Raw genomic sequence first — 20,683 nt, 5'->3', positions numbered from 1 at the left:
TTCGTCGTCGCACGTATTTTTTCCCCACGTAGCGTAGGACAGAGTCTGGGAGTCGCACTACGAAAAAAAACTATCGCTGGCTCCTTATGTAGCTACAGCAATCCTAAACCTTCACGCATTTTACGTAGCAGTTGGGGCTAAATTTCCAGCGCCCCACCGGCGTTAAATTTGGCGACGTTGATAGGCCAATTATTCATAATTTCTCCCTAGCAACCATAACCGGATTGGCTGTTTAGCTGCCGGTCAGGGGCACTTTGCCGATCGCCCCATGAGAGAATGATACACTGTCTGTCAGTGGAAATTCACTGTTTAATGAGTGTTAGTTGGTGGAAATGTTGTTTAAATTATTTAAATTGCATGTAGGCACACACACTATTAAGTAAAACTGACATTGATTTAAAAAAAAATATGCAAAAAATATTTGTTCCCCTCAACAGCTGGTGGGGCAGAGCCCCAGCGCCCCCTATGGGCCAGCCGCCTCTGCATTCTATGTAACAATTAATGCTCAGCAGCCGCGGGCACCCCATATAGTCAGAATGGTATGGTCTTTGTTGTATAACAAAATTTTACGTAGATTCGACTACGAGGTTCATAGTCGAATCAGACCTCTCCGAATCGAATCGTCGAATAGTCGAATATTGGAGGTCAGCCCTATATTACAGTAGGAATAATAATAATATCTCTTGCATTGTGTGCAGTGCAAAATGACTCTGAAACTCTTTGTCTGAGGTTTTCAAGTGTATAAAAGAGTTCTGCCATGTTGGATCTTCTTCTTCACCTCACAACAAAATTATTGTGAGGAAAGAAGTTCTTGTTTCAATTACAAATATTTTTACCTTCAAACACAGATATTTTTTTTAATATTTATATAGTTATTGAATTTTCACAGGGAAACACAATCAAGACGGAGCATGATACCAATATATACCTTTTTTTGTTATCCCAAACACAGAACACATTCTCCACACATAGAATAATAAAAAGTATAAATATATAAATTGAAGAAAAACTAAATAATAATAATAATAATAATAATAATAATAATAATAATAATAATAATAATAATAATAATAATAATAATAATAATAATAATAATAACAAATCAATTATAAAAATAAATGTACAACGACACAGCACAACAGTAGAAGGAATATAAAGATGTGAACACCGAGGGTGATAAGACACAACAGTTACATAAAGGCTTGTTAGACATTGTAAAAGATATGGAATATGCCTTGAAATCTAAAACCATGTTTTTCCGTAGAGACCACTTTGGGGGGCTTGGGCCCCCTCATCTCCATTAAAGTCCAGAAAAGGGTTCCGTATGTGAAAAAAGTTTAAGTGTTTGCCCTTGAGACAGAAGCTTATAGCATCTAAAGCAGGGGTCTCCAACCTTTTCCCCTCTGAGAGCTACCTCTAATGAAAACAAATTACGGAGAGCTACTTGTGTTTTATATCATGTGTAACATTTATTCACACGTATCTAAATCCCTGAATAAGGTTTCGTTTGGCACATATGTATATACAGAACATACATCCAACACTCACTATTTGTGTAAGAACATTAATACTCAAATTAAACTCAAAGTATGCATGTCAAAACATTTCTTTCTCTTTTCAACAACATATTTTTTTTGCATGAACATATTCAAAATATTGGCAGCCAAAATACAGAAATGTAACTAAATATGTATCAGTATGCATGTCTATGCATTTCTTTCTTTTCAGCTATCACTGATAAACTCACATTTTTTGCATAACATTTACAAAACACTGACCTCTAATAATCACACTTTGTGTGAAACATAGCCCAAATTGAACTCATCAGCATATGCATTTCTTTATCTGTTCAAAATATAAAACACATTAAACTCACATTTTTTGCATAACATTTACAAAACACTGACACTTTGTCAAAACATAACTCACACCTTTGAAATCACATAGGCTACTATTGATGTTGAACAATTCTAACTTCTTAACTTTGTCCACATCACACTTTCAGTAATTTATTCACTAGCCTACATATTCAGTCAAGCACCTTTAGTTAGTGAGATACCTGGCACTGCATGGTGCCAACAAGAGAGCTGTATGCTGGAATATACCCACTTAGGTTCACTCTTATGGAGTCTTTCAAATGTTCATCTGTCAGTCTTGTTCTGAACTTAGATTTGATGACATTCATGTCGGAAAAAGAAGGTTCACAGAGGTATGTAGACCCAAACAAAGCAGCTGTCTTCAGAGCTGCTTGACACAGATTCTTATAGTTTTCTGGCTCAACCAAGCTCCAGAATTGTTCAGCATGCTGTTGAGATTTCAGCTGTATGTCGTTTTGGAGGTTTAGAGGGTCCATTTCCATTTCCACAGGATCGATACAGAAAAGGTCTGCCATCTGCCCAGAAATCTGACTAATGTCCATATTCATGAATGGGTTGGCAATTAATCTCACACAGGGCTCAAGTCTCTCAAAGTCTCTGAACCTGTCTGCAAACTCCTGGCCAAGCTTGATCAAGAGATCACAGTACTTCTCTGTGTTCAAAGCATCAGCTACCCCTGCATGGGTTTCCAAAACCTTTGTGACAGAGGGGAAATGCTGGAATCTTTTGGCCTTCAACTGCTGGATGAAAAAGGCCAGTTTTGCGCTGAACGTGTTAACAGCACTGATCATGTTGCAGACGTCTTTCTCTTTACCTTGCAACTGTAAGTTCAATTTATTCATTTTCTCAGTTACATCTGTCAAAAACGCAACATCAAGGACCCACACTGCATCAGATAACAAGGTTGTGTCCTCCCCCCTCTCTTCTAAGAAAATCTTGATTTCACCCAGCAAGGAAAAGAAACGTTGCAGTACTTTACCTTTACTGAGCCATCTGATGTCAGTGTGGAGCAGGAGATCTCCATAGGCCACAGTGCATTCCTCCAGGAATTGCTTGAAGGTCCTGTGTTGCTTAGCCTTTGCTCTGATGGAGTTGATAATCTTGACAACTGGCTCCATGACATGTTCAAATCCCATGACCTTCGCGCATAAAGCCTGTTGGTGAATTATGCAATGGTAGGCCAGAAATGGCGGAAACTCCGGGTCTGCTTTGCATCGGGCAATAAATCCAGAGTGACGACCTGTCATCGCTGGTGCTCCGTCAGTGGTTATTGACACCAGCTTTTCAATAGGGATCTTCTGTTCCGTGAAGTAGTTCTTCACAGCATTGTAAATATTGACTCCCCTTGTTGTAGTTTTCAATGAAAGTAAAGTCAAAAACTCTTCATGCGCAGTGAAATCATCAAAAACCATGCGGATGAAAACAGCCAGCTGGGCTGTATCGCTCGCATCAACAGATTCATCCAGCTGAATAGAAAACCATTTACACCTGTTAATGTCAGTTTCCAACTGTCTTCCCGCATCCACAGCCAGTGCAGACACTCTCCTTGCCATTGAATTTGCACCAAGTTGTACATCAGCAAATGCAGACAATATTTCTGTCTTACATTTATGGTCCGTGAATAACGTTTCAGCCACCGCGGTCATGGCCTCCTTTACAACACTGCCATCAGTGAAGGCCTTTTTGCGTTTTGTCAGGATGTGCGCCACTTTAAACGAAGCCTCCGTACAAGCAGTAGCCTTCTGTGCTGGTCTGGTAAAAACAGACTGCTGTCGTTGTAGCTGTATTTTCAGGTCCTTCATCTTTTCTTTTCGTAGATTGCTACCAGCGGGAAAGTTCCGTGAGAAGGTGTTGTGGACTGTGGTGAAATGGCGCTCCACATTGCATTTTTTACCGACCACCACGCTTACTCCACAGATCAAACAAACACACTTGTCCTTTATACTTGTGAAACAAAAGTTTTCCGCCTCTTGTTGCATTCAGCGGCCATGGTCAAGCTAATGCCGCGTTCGGTGTTTGCCGCGTTTACATCGGAGGTTGGAGGTCGGAACTGGGAGTGACGTCACATTCGAGGTCGGAAAGTCGGAAAAGATGGACGCGCCTTGTTTACAGATTTAGCAATTACCTCGGGTTAGCCATTGTTAGCAATACCGGTTGATAACAGCGCTCTGTGTCATATTTTATGAAAACAAATATCCTAGCAACATATCTTCAGATAGAAGATGAGCGGTACTTTATGTACAGGTGACAAATTAAATTGGCATATTATGAAAATTTGTGTTTAAATCTTATACACTCGGTTTAAATGTAAACTATTTGGTGAGCTACTTTGAAGGGGGCGGCGAGCGACTGGTAGCTCGCGAGCGACGTCTTGGAGACAGCTGATCTAAAGGAATAAGTTCCATAACCAATCAACATCTCCTTGCACTAAAGAGAAACCCCTTTAGTAGATTAAACACAGATATTCTCGCTGAGTAAACATTTAATTATTGATTCAGTGAGATACAAATTTGACTTGTAAATCAAGGAAAATGTATGTTGCCATCATTGCATTTATGAATGCTCAATAAATAAAGGTAAAGATAATCTAAAGAGCACACAGCTGGAAGCATCAGTGTGACCACAGTCAGAATACACTGCCAGAATGCCCTTTAGCCTGAGTTTATTATTTTTAGGGTCTGAGACCAGACGTCGGCGAAGACCCTATTATAATCGCTTGCAAATCACTTGTTTAATTGGTTCCGGAACTTTGCGTAAAAAAAATTGCAAGCCACGCCCACTTCCGTTTTTAACGTAAACTCCCCCCACCTTAACTTTCTCGTAAACGAACGAAATTTGCTAGGGTGTGGGGATGAACCAAAAAGCTTCTTGGAGGGGTATGAAAAAACATACAGGAAGTCAGCCATTTTGAATCTGGCATTGGCTTTGGCTTTGACGAACTCCTCCTAGGGCACTTATCCGATCAACTCCAAACTTGGCAAGTAGGGTCTCAAAACCTGAGCGATAAAAAGATATCCAACAGAATTGTTTTTATCGCACGCCGTGGTCGTGATGTGGCGCCCATTTTCACGTTCTGCGATGCTAGGTGATCTCCAAGAAAAATGCTCTGATCGGCACTAAACTTCACATGTATATCACTGGTCCATGCCTCAAGAGCTCTACATCAAGTCAGAGGTGTCATAATATGCCGTTTCATGGCAACATATCCCTCGTCTTAAAACACGATGTCCCCGTAACTCTCTGGAAAAAGGATTGATCGCCCTTAAACTTCACATGTTCATCACCGGTCCATGCCTCAACAGCACTACGTAAAATCAGAGGTTTCAAAATTTGGCGTTTCCATGGCCACAATGCCTCAACATAAAACACGATGTTGCCTTAACTCCAATGTACATGGTCCGATCGCCACCAAACTTCACATGTATATCACCGGTCAATAGCTCTACATCAAATCAAAAGTGTCGTCATATGCCGTTATGCCGTGTTCCATGGCAACACAATGCTCGCCATGAAACACGGTTTTCTCGTAACACCAGTGAACATTCTCCAGACGGCCCCAGACTTCATATGTTTGATAACAATGCAGACGTTAGGACACCTAGGCCTAATATGGGGTGTCATCATATGTCGTTGCTATGGCAACACAATGCTCGCCATGAAACACGGTTTTCTCATAACTCCAGTGAACATTCTCCAAACTGCCCCAAACTTCATCATATGTTTGATAACGATGCCACCCTCAAGACACCTAGGCCTATTATGGGGTGTCATCATAAGCCATTACCATGGCAACAGATCACTCGTCATGTTAATGTTACAGCTGTAACTCCCATATACATTCTCCGATCAGCCTGAAACTTCCCACGTTTGCTAACGGCCGAGTCCGGAAAACACATATGCGTGACGTCGACGTGCGGACAACAGCAAACCTGCGCGGAGCGTTGAAGACCCTCTCATCGCTACTCGCAGCTTTAATTGTTATTATTATTTGTTTACATCACTTTTGATTGTATTTGCTGAGCACACCTTGTAATTGTCATGGGTGATTCATGTATAAAGGTCACCTGTTGCATACTGGGGCTGAATGACAGAGGGTGCGCTTGTGCAGACATTTTTTTCTGTTCTGAAGTTATCGTTTGATCTCTATATTAATCATTATCGACCACTCAAAACTCTATGGATATTGTTATCAAAACGCGACACAGCATGAAGCCAGACTCAGCCTCTTGGTGACCCAAATTTAAATGGGAATTTGGCTGCCATAGTCACCTTAGAATGTCTGCCAATAAACTACATTAAACAAAGTTCCTCTGTGTCAGAAAGGGTTAGATGAGAAACAAAATCATCTGGAGCAGGCAATCATAGGATAGAGTCTCATATAACTTCCCTGTGAGCATCGAGAGCCAAGCTGCGAGAAGATGCCCTGAATGCTTCACAGGTTAAAGGCAGTGGAGGTCTAGGGCCTTTTTTATAAAGCTTTGCATAGGATTCACCTGAAAAGAAGGCGTACGTACGAAAAAAGGAAGTGAATATGCACAACAATAATCAGATTCATAAAACACTGCACACACACGTCCTAACGCCAGATCTCTTTATAAATCAGTTTCAGGCTTTTTACCTGTTCATAAGGCTTCTCCAGAAGGTCTGCAGTCCAGAAGCGTTTCCCCTAGCCCGGTATTATAATGACATAACAAACAGTAAGTTAGCTTTTTAAGCCAGCAGTTACTAAACATTTGGCAGCAGATATCAGCAGAGAGCAACATCTTCTTGTTTAGAAAAGACCCCTGAAATATGAAAACTTTGATCAATAAAACAAAAACAAAGGTCAGTGAAATATTTTAAAACATATATTATCAGTGGACTTCTTTGTTTGAATAATCTACCTGCGTTTGGTATGCTGTTGTCAAAGAAACAAGAAATGAAAGAAGGACATTTATATAAAATCAAAGGAAGGAAGAGAGATGAAGAAACAAATGTTGAAGGGAGGGAGAAAAGGAAGTGAGATGGGAAGAAAGAATGAGAGTAAAATCACTGGGAGTCCACTCTTTAATACAGCATGATGTTCATAAAGATGGATGGATTTTATCTTTAGTATTTTTTTGATGCATGCTTATTCTAAGCGGCCTTTGGCTCTGTGGTTGCTATAGCAAATGTAAATTTCCCCTCCGTGGGACGAATAAAGGTATTCTGATTCTGACCTATCTAGAGTTAAATAGACTATAAATAGCAGCGTAGGATTTAGGGCGGGGCTACCTGTGATTGACAGGTTGCTGCCACAGTGTTGTCTGGTCTCAGTGTCTTAAAGCTTTCCCAATGTGGTTTCAGCTATTTCAATCTTTATGAAATGCCTAATAATCAGACAGGAGGACAACAGATACACACCAAAACAAGGAGGAAGACGAGATGTTTCAATAATCTAAATTAGATTTGATTACATTAGATTAGATATACTCTATTGATCCTACTTCGGAAAATGAGTCTGGCTGACTGACAGCTGATGTTTAGTTCTCTTGCTCCATAAGTTTGCAGAGAAACACAGATTTAGGGTATGTGGGGAGGACAAAATAATGACTACCTGACAGATGGTACAAATAAATCCATGTTTGAACTTTACAAACGCAGGCGTGTGGAGACACTCACATCATGACAACAACAATAATAGAAAACAAATAAAGGGAAAAAGAGAATAATTGCGAAACAGTGAGGAATAGTCACAGCTGATCTCCGGCTTCTGTCCGGTCCACAGTCTTGTCAGACTGACACCGTTAAACCGCTTCTTTCATTTACGGTCCTGGGCTGAAGCTTCAAATCATCATTTATAATTTATATTCAAATTACAAATCCTCATTTGTATGTGTGCACCTATTGTCATTCACTTTAAGTCTATTCTTGAGATTAGAATTCAGTGGTGGTAGCGGGTTGTTGCCGACCTGTGTGAAACAAACATTCCAAAAACTACAGAGCATAAAACTGTAAGAAGAAACAGTTATTATGAAAAGATTGAAGAGATAATCTCCAAATTCCACAACATGTTTTTTGTTTGTGGAACAACAGGAATTTAATTGAGCCGCAAATTTGGTCTGTATTAGGAGCCATGTCATATTTCCTGGTTTCTGTCACATTGCATTTACTTGATGCTTTTATCCAAAATGACTTACAATAAGTGCATAAACCATAAATATTCAAACTAAGGACCACAAGAACAGTGCTGACATATTCACCTCAAACAAGAAATATCACTGTAAGTGCTGCTGCATAACAAAACTCTTACGTTCGCATTTTTTTATTTGTTAGTATTGTTTTGTTATTGGTAGGTCTTCAGTTTGCGACGGAGGATATGTAGACTCTCTGCTGCCCTGATATCAGTGGGAAGCTCTTTCCAACATTTGGGAGGTGGTGGGCAGCCATCTACTGAGAGATGTGAGCCAGATGAGCAGAGATGGAGATCAGCCAGGGTTTCAAGGGGGGGAGGGATAATTAGTTGTGTGTCGTCTGCGTAATTGTAGTAGGAGAAACCGGGAGAGCGAATGAGAGAACCAAGAGAGTTTGTTGTCAAAATCAACACAAAAGGACAAGGCTAATGGTGATCCAGCGAATTGATTGCAGGCTTTGCTCTGGTAGGTTAACCCAGGGCTAACTGCTAAATGCAAATCCCTTATAATTGATAGCTGTAGACGATGTTTATCTCTCCCAGGTAATTCTCTCTAAAACACACACACACCGTTTTTTGTCTCTAACCCTTATCTCTCTGTTTCCTCACAGACCACACAAACCATGTCCTGCTGACATCATCTCCCCCCCCCCCCCCCCCTTTTGCCTCTCCTGATAAAATGGCTTCCACCAGTTGGCTGTCACCGTGGCGACAGTTGCCGTTATTGCTGTTGCTGCTGCTCGTCCTTGCTAGCTGCTTCCTGTTTGAGCCCGCCTCCAGCACGCACTTCCCCAGAGACCTGGAGCCAATCAGTGTGGTCGACTCTGAGCGTGAGTGCACTGTTTGAGGGTTACAGAGGTTTCCCTGATGTTATCATTCTGTTCTGTATGCAAAAAGTGAAGTGAGGGATATTCTTTTTAACTTCCAGTCCACAACCAACACTCTCTTTCAGCAGTTTTATGCTTCTTATTTTCAAACATATTTAAAAAATAATGACCCATACAGGTATATGCAGTAAAAAAGAAGCACAAATAATGCTGATTAATTTCAGCTTGGCGAAAAATTCTAGAATGTTTCTACTTCATAGCTGGTAGCTTACTGTTTTAACATCCCTGATGGGAGCTGTAGTACTACACATCGGTAGTGCCAGAATTTTCTGAAATGACTACGGCTCAGATTGTACCGACAACATAAACACCTCTTCTGTCTGTCGGGATTCCCTCTGCTCTCTGTCTGCAGAGTCGGACCAGTTCCCAGGCTTCCAGGGTCTGCTTCAGGACAACGACACACTGCGTCTGGGTCTGGACTTCCAGAGGCTGCTGCGCATCAACCACATGCTGTACATCGCTGCCAGGTCAGACACACACACACACACACACACACACACACACACACACACACACACACACACACACACACACACACACACACACACACACACACACACACACACACACACCTTCTCTACCCGATGGATCAGTTTCACAGAAACACTTAAGAGCCATAGCCCAGCCCCTCCCCCATAAAAGCTTGCAAAGAAAGATGATTTGCTTTCAAACTGTTCTTGGCCGCTTTACAGAAGTACACTTTCAATAAGAAGGCGTCTTAATATCAGCCGGTTCCAGCAGCGGCACCACAGCAGTGATTTGCTCGTAAAGAATTATTAACAGTTCCAACATGTCCTATCCAAATAAAGGTTGATGCAGAGTGAAGGCTAAAGATTAAATGAGGGCTGGAAATGCAGATATAGGTCTGTGCTTCATGGAGACAAGCCCCACACACAGAGTGTTGCTGACCTGAACCAGCAGCCTGCAGTCTGACACACTGTGACCCGCCCTAACAGAACCCTGACAGGCTGAGGCAACCCTAACCCTCTGTGGGAAACCATAATGCTTTGGTTGAGGATGAAATACAGTTTTCCCCCCCTTTCTATATCAACATGTCCCACTGTTTTCGTCTTTTAAATGTTGGAATGCATTCTGGAATTTGTGAAAACGACTTGCTTCATGAGAAGTGGATCAAATTGGGATCCTAAACCCATAAACGACACGGTATGATACTTGGGTAAAATCTTGATTTCACACAAACAAGCAGAGTAAACCAGAGGTGGGACCAAGTCTTTCATTCAAGACCAGAGTAAGTCTCAAGTCAGGAGGGGCAAGCTCAAGTCAAGTCCTGAGTCATTGGTGTTCAAGTCCAAGTTGTTTGTTGTTTTGCCAAAGTTGTTACTCAAGTCCAAGTCATGTGACCCGAGTCCACACCCCTGGATAACACTGAGCACAACATGTATTATTGGATCTTCTGATGCGGGACCCTGTGCTCTGAACTCTGCAGGGATCACGTGTTTGCAGTGAACCTGACCACAGCTTCAGAGGAGTTGGTCCCTCAGCTGGTGAGTATATTATTTAGATTAATAGTAAATAGATTATTTCTATGTTTCTATGCAGATTTGTTAGTCTTGTTAGAGAGAAAGGTTACAGATACTGGAGCTTTGGCACCCTTAACCCTCTGAGTAACAACAGGACATTTCTGTTTTTGTAGATTTTGTTTTTTTGCCTTGTAAAAGATCAGTTCTTACAGTATAATCAAGTTCTACACATCCCAAAAATCAGCACAACCTCAGGCAATGTTATATGTCACTCATTAAAGACTTCTACACACAATAATAGGGGATATTTGGCTAAAAACGCACCTTGAATTATTTATTTTTTTAAACAGAACTGCAAACCATAGTATAAAAAAAAATAACATTCAACAAAGAAAGTTGCACACATTTGTTGGGATTGTGCCAGAATTTATTAGAAGCTTTTAACTATCTGTTCATGACTTAGGCCCATTCTTTTGGTGATGATTTTTAAATCTAAACATGGTGTATGTCATGGTAGTTCCTGTCCACAGTCACACACAGGGGCTCCTGGCATGCCTTGCAGTAGAATGGGGAGCACACATTTCCCTGTGGAGAATGTAGCTGTTGATGGTGGATACACCCAACCCTCTGAATCAGTATCTTTCCAAACTTGGCATCCAATCGGAGTATCTTTTCAAACTTTACGCATCGGTTTTACCGATGCAAGTAAACGGCTCACAATTACAAACTGATAACGTTGTTTAGCACTGTTTCTTTAGCTTCAGAGGGACAAACCGGCATGTCTCTAAATTAAACTGCAGAGAAGTTATGATGCCTTGAAGACGACGTGATATTTGGGGGCGTATACGATCCCGTGGGCCTCAATCCACAGAAAAAATAATTTTCCTAAAGGATTATTTATATTTAAACACTGCATTCACTTCACAGTGACTACAGTTCTAAACTCATTTTTTAATGGGTTAAACAAGCTTCCTATTTGAATCTGTGCCAGTGGAGTGTGCTGCTCATATAACGGATGCTCACAGATCTAAGTGCTACTCAACGATCCTGAATATTAAAGTTATGAAGGTTATATCATGCTCAACATGACTAGTGCTGTCGGGGTTAGTGTATTCATGACAAACCATCATGGTTCCCCATGCATAACACACAGTATGTAGACTGATGATTGACAGGTCAGTGGTCCGCCCTCACCATTCAGGGTCAACACCTTCGTTATTTTGGCAAATTGAGGAATACCGTTTAAGTGACGTAACTCAAAAAAACATTCTGTAGTTAGGTTTCATCTCCATGACAACTATGAGGGGTGCATTTTTTTTTTAATAACTAATCTGTTTGACTTATATTAAAGCTTAAAGTTATGCATAAACGAGGTCAAAGGATCCTGACCGTGTGTTCTGTTTCAGCCTTATTTCTCATAAGCCGTTTCTGTCATGAAATTATGTCTGGTGACTCAGGTCGGCTCATCTTCTGAACTCCTGAGTGTCAGACGCTCTCTCACAGACTGGAGATACTCTGTTTAGTTGAGCTGAGGTTAAAGTGTTAGAGGCAGCTGCCTTGTAGAACCTGATAATGTAATAATTTCCCAATAATGTAATAAATAGCCCCATAAGTCCACTGAAAATGTAATAAAACCTGATAATGTAATAATTTCCCAATAATGTAATAAAGTGCATTTCCCAATGATGTAATAATTTATTTACTGATAATGTAATAAAGTGTTACATTAACAGGAGGTTATTACATTATCAGGTTAGCCTTCATTTTGCAGAACCTGATAATGTAATAATTTCTAAATATTGTAATAAGTTTGGCCAATGCTATATAGTAGCAGGCCGCCAATTACTTATCGTCAGGTAGAACTTGAAGCTAAATGTAAAGTAGGGTACTAATGCATTTTTTAAAATAATTTGATAGCTTAGGACATTTAGATAAGGAATCAGATTAGTGCCGCTGTAATGTAATAATTCCCCAATGTTGTAATACTGTTATAGCAAGCCACCAATTAATACCACAACTTCAATTAATGTCTCTGGCAGTCTTTTGTACTGTTCTCGTACTCCAGTTTGTATTGTTGTGGGCCAAGCAGCTAAGTTGATTATGTTTTCACTTTTTCCTATTAATATTCCTCTGTCATTGGAGTCTGAGCACTTTGTGACATTCGGCACCCTGATTCGGGTCAGCTCCATGATCACTCACACCACTTTGAGCTTGAAGCTCCAACTCTCTAGCATCGCCAACCAGAGGTGGGACCAAGTCATTGTTTTGCAAGTCACAAGTTAGTCTCAAGTCTTTGCTTTCAAGACCCGAGTCAAGTCCCGAGTCAAGACAAGCAAGTCCAGAGTCAAATCCCAAGTCCTACCATTTCAGTTTCAAGTCCTTTCGAGTCCTTTTAATAACGGAGAAATAATATTAATATATTTAATTAATATGAATAAACAAAGGCAAATGTAATTTCCACAGAAAGTGTTGACATTGTATTTCCATTGCTTATTGCACGATAACTGTCTCAAAAGATCCTCATCTTTGCAAAACACTCTTCACCTTAAAACCTAAATTTAGCCTTGAACTAAAAAACATGTCTTCACCCTCAAACAGGTATTTGGAGGATCAGAAAAACAGTTGAATGTAACTTTTCCAAATGTGTTACCACTTTATACAAAATATTTTCAGTCTTTTTAACTCATTTCAAAACCTAAGTGTAACCTTAACCTTTTCAAACATGTCACCACTTTATACAAGATATCCTCACTCCCAAAAAAGTGTGTGTGTCTGTGTGTGTGTGTGTGTGTGTGTAGGGCTGGATATCGGTTGGGTTTTATCCGATACCGGTGCCCACTCGGTATTTTTGAAACGGTTCCGGTGCCGAAACGGTTCTCGAACTGGTACTTAAAAAAACGAAAATGTACACACATTGTCAAAAAACAATACCCTTTTATTTCCAGGGCCAAATTGAACACAGTATTAACTTACATCTTTAAACAATATAAATACAAGTAACCTATAGTAATAAATAAACCAATATAGAGAGTCCCAGCATGGGACTTTGTCCGACACTGGCTGCTGCCGTTGAAGTGCTTGGCCTTTCGTCACGTAATTTATCAAACACGGTGCATTGATCAGCTTTTAAATAAACTCCATGCACCGTCAGATGTTTCATTAAATTAGAAGTGATACCTCCCTTGCATGCTATTGCTTTAAGACATGTGTTGCATGTCGCAGAATCTGCATCCTTAGATGTGAAATGAAGCCAAACCTTGGAGGGTTCTACTTTTGGCATCTTTATTGATCCTCTCACTCAGTTCTGATCAACAAGTGTGCTGAGTAGCGGCACTGACATCAGGTTCAACAACCTCAAGTTGACGCCGGAACACCAGGGGGCAGTATATAAAAAAAGTCTGGCACCGAAATGTTCGTTCTTATTCGGTCTCATTACTACCGTTTATGTCGGAACCGGTGCCCTATTGGCACCGCGTTTCGGTGCCCTACCCTATGTGTGTGTGTGTGTGTGGAAGGGGACTAGATGTGAAGTGTCATGAACAATGAGTTGTGCTTTTCTATGTCAGGGCCCTATGCTGCATTGCATTTGCAAAAGATCAAATTGGCCAAATTCCTGTCAAAAACGTCATTTGTGCACGATGGGGACGTAGTATGATGCCACCATGGCTGAAAACTCGCTCCACTGGAGCACTAGAGGCAGGCACTGCCAAGACTCTGGTGGCCACTCGGAAGAGTGAAGGAAGAGACTTCATGTTCAGTGCCCAGAACAAAAGGGCGTTCTGTCCTTCGGCTGCGTCTAGGTAGTGACTTAGCTGTAGTGCTGGAGTGGTCCAAACATCCTTCTTCTGCCTCTTATGGTATGCAGCAAACAGCCCTTCTCCTTGTCCAAGGTCCTCTTGCTCTCCTTTATCAACCAGAGGCACAGGTTGCTCAGTCTCTGCAGCATCTTGCAGGATCAATTCTGGAAAAACATTTAACAGCAGAAACAAAAGAGCCCTTATTACCATTGGTGTTGGTGATACAGTGTTAGACCGAAGAATGCAATTATTGATGCTGTCAATAAGATCAGACTACGAGAAAAAAAGTTGCATTGAAGTCAATAATATTTAGCTTTAACTTGTTGTGCCACCTCTGCCTTGATGTCACGATTGACCAGTACATGGTGCTCCACCCACAGCAGAGAAAAAGCTGGATCCAAGGCGGCTGCTTTGAGGTAGACTGGGTCTGAAAAGGGGGCAGTGATCCCATCTTGAGTCCCGGCCATTTTCACGTTAATGAACATCCCAAGAAATCTTTAGTTCAGGTATGCTTCGAGACTTCCGACCAGGCCGCTCAGGAAACGAACTTGAGGCTTCAGCTTCTCAAGGTGATGATTGAGGGACAAGACGGATGGAACAACTGCATTGATTGTGACGACCTTCTCTCCCTGTGTCAAATCAGTTGCTTCTCCAAACGGCTTCAAGATGTCTCAACTCCTTATGCCCAGCCTTTTCTAGAATGGCACAGAGCTTTAGATGATCACACTGTTGAACTGCCTTTACTTGCCTCAGTGTTGAGTTCCATCTTGTGTTGACTGCAGCAGGGACGCCTTTCTGTTCCCCAAATTCACTATCACAACACATATTTGAATGTTGTGCTTGTGTGCAGCAATGAGCTAAGTTTTGATAACTTGGAAAGAGAAGGACATGCCACTTTTGTTTCTTTCAAACCGTCTCCCACCACCAGCTGAAGAGTATGCGCAAAACACTGCAGGCGCTGTTTCTTTGCCATAGCAGCATCTACCGTTTGCTGTTCTTCCAGGGTTAAGTCACACCAGAGATCAGGGTCATCAAGATGATCTCCGTCATCATCCTCTTGTTCACTGGGGAAGCACACAGTGAATGCATTTTGCATGTTAGCAGCATTGTCATTAATATGTAGATATGTAAATGTAGTCCAATTTATCTTTGATGTTGTATTTATCGCATATTGACTCAAATTGGTCACAGATTCGTTCAGCTGTGTGTGAGCCTTTGAAGCGATTGCAGGCCAATAGATTTGTATTTAGCTGTATCCTCTCTTTAGCTGTCTCTTTCTCTATCCAGTGGACAGTGACACCAAGGAATCCCCTCATCTTTCGGTCAGACCAAATGTCCACAGTGACTGAAACATGCTCAGTGTTGCTCAATTGAGTTTTTAATCTTGAACGTCTCTCCCCAGCGAGGCTCTCTGTTTTTGATATCAATGTTCTGCGACACACTGGGCTGTACTTACTGTCAATTACTGTCAGAAAGTGCCGAAAACTCTTGTGTTCCACAATAGACAGGGGAAGGTTGCAATCAATAATCAGGTCGGACAGTATTGCGTTACTGATAGCCTTCTGCTGTGGATGACTCATGCTGTAATGCGCTACACGACTGTCCAAGAATTGCGAGATTGAAGGCTCTTGTGGTTCATCTATGATGCTTCTACTCATCTGGTATTCTTCAAATCTGTAACAGGTAAGCATATAAAACAGATGTCAGAAAGTCCCTTATAGCCACACATAAATTGCATTTGAAACTATCTCCTCATATATCAATGCTAACACTGTGTTAATATTTATTTTTGTATTATTATGAATTGTATTGTATACCGTAAGATTGTGTTTGTTTTAACATTACATTGATAAAATACATTTCCATTTTCAGTGTACACTTACTAAAATAATTTATATTTTTCCTGCTTTACCTTGCCATCAAGCAGCCCTTTCCGACAGGAAACTGAAGTATGCTTGTTAATTCACTCTCTCCAGCACACCTGATTCCATTGGCAAAAACAGCAATTTTACCTGCATCACACAGAAATTGCTGGTCTACTGCTGGCTCAATGATTAAGTTTAATTGTGCTATTCTATGTCTTCGTTGATAGTTCAGCTTTGTTGTGATTTACCTAAATTGCATAAACGACCTCAATGAGGCAGCAGTAGACTAGCAACTCCTTTGTGCTGCAAAGTAAAATAGCCATTTTTGTCAATGGAATCTGGTGTGCTGGAGAGAGTGAGATATACTCGGAAAAAAATCGTCTGGCAGCAAGCTAAAATGGTACACATATTTATAATATAAAGTACATTAAACTGATTTGAATAGGCTTGCTTTAGTTTTGCTGCTGGCAGCAGTCTACTGTGTATGATCCACTGACTAGCTGTTAAGTACATACAATCTCGCTTCAAATAATCCTAAACTATCCTTTTACAATATTTGTATGGATAAGTTCACTGTTTTGCACTTTGAGCCCCATTTCTGGTTTGTCTAGGATGAAATAGTGTGTTAGACACCGACATTTTAACGATTGGTCCCCCATGTTTCATGTAAGGGCATTCATAAAGCGGTCCTTAAATCAACCTTAAACGTTCGTTTTCAAAGATGTGCAACTCACCGAGTGAGATCACCGAGTGAGTTGCACATCTGGTTAGCGGTGACACTGGTTAGTGGTGATGCTCCAAAACGAGTGTCTTAGCAAAATACAGTTTCTGTCGTGTTTAATTTTCCATTTTGTATTCCAAATATCAAGCGGAAGTTAATAGCCTAATCAGTGAGGTATCTGAAAACATAGCTAGTTCCACAATAGCAAATAACACAGATGGAAACCAAATATTTCGCCGATGTATTTTTTTAAAACAACCACGAACATCACTTACCACTCGGTGAGTTGCTCATCCTTGAAAACGAATGTTTAGGGTTGTTTTAAGGCCAATGTTATGAATGCCTGTAACCAACCATTCTGAAGCAAGGGGTGATTCCAAATTAGCCAAAAGCTGGAGACTGGACCAATCGTCAACATTTCTATTTCATCCAAGACGACCCAGAAAGGGGGCTCAAAGTGCAAAATAGTGAACTTATCCATTAATGAACCCACAGGAGATACCGTTTAGCGTGTTTGTAAGCCAAGGTGACGTTTACAGTCTCATTGATATGTAGCTAGCTAGCAATTAGCAAATAAGCTAGTGTTGGCTTTCATTCAAAACTTACCGTTATTTGTGCAACTTCAAATGTCGAACGAGTTGGAAGTTGTCGCGTCTCCGTCTGTTATCTTTACAGACTGCAGTTGTTTTTTTTTTTACCATCTCAAAGTTTTTAAATCCAAACGAAATTACCCGTGGTATCATTTTTGCCTACTTGGCGCCTTATAGTTTGTTCCGCCTGATTGGTTGGATGCTGTCAGATCAAAACAACGTGGATCTAATTTGATTGGATGTCGTGCCACACACACGTTACGCACACAGATGCACACAGGTGCAAAGAGAGATAGCGCTGTCCATGTCAACATACTTTTTAATCTTTGGGTTTGAGGAAAGTAGCAAGTCTTTTCGAGTCAAAAGGGGCAAGTCCAAGTCCAAATGAGAGTCACTGATGTTAAAGTCCAAGTCAAAGTGCAAGTCCTTTTAGATTTTGTCAAGTCAAGTCTCAAGTCATCAAATTCATGCCTCGAGTCTGACTCGAGTCCAAGTCATGTGACTCGAGTCCACAACTCTGTCGCCAACAGGTCAAGTGGATTGACCATATTGGATTTTATCGAAAGTTACAAACAGTCTTCGGACAATAACCTGGTCTCAACCAGTCACACGCGCGCGCGCCCACACGCACACACACACACACACACACACACACACACACACACACACACACACACACACACACTATGTAATAGTGTGCTGCAAAATGCAACTATTTTGTATTTTTTAGTTCATTTCAACACACAGCAAGCTTTGAACGATGAAAGATATTTGACACATAGGTTTTTACTTGTTGGGATTCTAATTGCAATGTAACACTTGCAATTCCTTGGATTCAGTGGAACAGTGGACTACTCTCTGATATAAATTCAACAATGCTCTATCAGGAATTTATAGGACTCTATTCAATAATTGTCTATACTTAGTGATAAGGTTAACACATTCTCCAGACTTTGTTTAAGAACATTAACACAAGTGCATGTAACTTCATTCTTTAATGACTTACAAAACAGTAACCTATAACAGTGTTTGTTTCAAAAAAAGCAACCTCATGTTAGAGCCACGACTTTAGAACTCCATTATGGTTGATTTCTTCATTTGTAGACTCTTTTGAATGTGTATTTGAACTTGATAGATATGAGTGCTCTGAAAACATTTGGGACATCAAAACATAACACGAAATACTGTATATACTGTAGATCACAGGTATAAACTAACTTGGCTGTTCTACTTCCAGTATATGGCACTCTGAGATTCCTGGCACTCTGAGATTCCCTTGGAATGAAGAGTGCATTACAAATTAAATATATTATTATTTATTATTATTAGTATATATCTCTGACTTGGTATCTCCCATAACTCAGATGCTTGAGCACAAGCCATGCTGTCATCCAATGAGAATGCTTGGCGAAGAGTTCCTTCAGTTTAAGAGCCACACCACGGTTGCACCAGATCCTTTGTATAACTTCATCATACTTATGGTACATTCTTTTTCTGAAGTCATTCAGAAATGTTACAGGAGGTGGTGGAGTAACAGGAGGTGATAGGGTGGCAGGAGATGATGGAGTAAGAGGAGGTTATGGGGTGACAGCAGGTGATGGAGTTACAGGATTGAAAAGATTGTCACTATTCTCGTGGTATTCAAGAATATCAATGGATGACATGGGTTGGTCAGAACCAGAGTTCGCTTGAAATTCACGTGTTGGACTCGACTCAATGTGTCTTCGAGATGAGACTCCTCTTGCTGAATACCATTAATGTATGGACTAATTGGGCCATCTAAGCTGACAAAATGATCTCCTTGACCCTCGGCTATATGAGCAAGTACTAAAGTGGGCAAGTCCTCACAATATTCTCCATCCACACCAGGAGTTGAAACAACCAAAATCTGAACTCTGAACATTTGAGCAGCTCGCTGGAGAGTGATATGATCTCCATAAGTTCCCAACTCACCCATGCTATCAATATACTCATCCCAGTTTTGATCAGTAACAAAATTTAACAAAGGTGTGCCATCAAGACCAAAAGGATTTGTCACCAAATTGGATACGATTTCCTGTCTAAGAGTTGAGGATGACTGGAAGATTCCCAAGCTAGCTAACTGGTCAGCCAAAGCTGAAAACTGGCAGTTGCCATCTGGGAGAGGATCAAAAGCTACTGCCATTCCAGAAGAAATAAATGAGTGAAGCTGATCTGAGTGACTTTTGCCTATGAGAAAAAGCTTTCTTTTCACATTAGCTGACTGATTAAGAGCTGTTCAACTTATTTCGTCACTACGTGTGACACTAGTTAATATCAGCTACTGAAAACATTTCTGCTCAGGGTCGGCGGATTCTGACATTCGATATTTGACCTTGTATTTGAAGATTTTTTGATTTCTCTTAACGATGATCCCTTGAACAACTGAATGCTTTTGGGTGACACGGTTGTTAGTGTGCTTTATCTTCACCAAAACCTCTTCATTTACATTGTGAACAGACACCGGTGTGGATTTAGTGGCTTGTAGGATAACATTCCTCACATATTCTTCATTTGCAGGTTGTGCTTTTTGTCGAATCTTTGATCTTTTCCTCCTAAATGATTGTCTTTGCCTCCTTGTGGGGAACGTGCATTGGATATTAGCATAGCCCTCTCTATTCTCTGTATTGGAATCATCATTTGACTGCAGGACAATGTTAGACTTTCTGCCATAATAAACCCCAAAAGGTGAGGCCCAGCCAAGTGTCTTCTTTGGATCATTGTTCAGTTTTCTGGCATAATCTGGCAAATGGTCTACCCAGTTAACACCACGCAAACTCAACAGGTCATGCAACATTGTTTTCCTCAATGTTCTATGCATTCGCTCTACCTTCCCGTGACTTTGTGGATGGTAAGGGATCTCCGAATGATTTTCACTTTCAGGGCTTGCATTAATTGTCCCACTGCCCCTCGAAACTCCCTTCTTTGATCGTGTTGCACTATTTTTGGAGTACCGTGTTCATTATAGATCATGTGCAAATGCTTGGCAATTTCACTGCTGGCCTTTTTTTTCTGTGGCTTCAGCCAAACAAATCTGATGAACACATCTTGCCTTGTCAGAACGTATCTGTAAACCACTTTTCCACATGTCACTTTCCATTTGCTCATATCCAATAGGTCAACCTGGTGTCTCATTTGCACTTCCTTTTCAGTTATCGATTTAGGAATTGATTTGTTTGTGAATCTGGCCTGTAAATGTTGCTAATGTCTAGATTTGTTGAGCCGAGATTGGATCCTTGCCTCACTGATGCCTCTGTAATAATCCCTAAAGCGTATCATTAGTTTTCTTGCCCCTG

General features: G+C 40.8%; 1 protein-coding gene across 1 annotated transcript in view; it reads left to right on the top strand.

Moving 5' to 3' along the window:
- The first annotated feature begins 8,655 nt into the window (after positions 1–8,655).
- Positions 8,656–20,683, top strand: part of LOC134874819 (semaphorin-6D-like) — a 101,320-nt gene continuing 89,292 nt past the window's right edge. The window contains exons 1-3 of the mRNA XM_063899035.1: positions 8,656–8,858; positions 9,268–9,382; positions 10,363–10,420. Coding sequence (XP_063755105.1) covers positions 8,708–8,858; positions 9,268–9,382; positions 10,363–10,420 — 324 coding nt within the window. The 5' untranslated portion in view covers positions 8,656–8,707. The remainder of the gene's footprint in view (positions 8,859–9,267; positions 9,383–10,362; positions 10,421–20,683) is intronic.

The sequence above is a fragment of the Eleginops maclovinus genome, chromosome 13, assembly GCF_036324505.1.
Source record: "Eleginops maclovinus isolate JMC-PN-2008 ecotype Puerto Natales chromosome 13, JC_Emac_rtc_rv5, whole genome shotgun sequence".
In the NCBI taxonomy this organism is placed as follows: Eukaryota; Metazoa; Chordata; class Actinopteri; order Perciformes; family Eleginopidae; genus Eleginops; species Eleginops maclovinus.
Note: the sequence above shows the minus strand (reverse complement) of the source record. Positions and strands in the feature narration are given on the sequence as shown.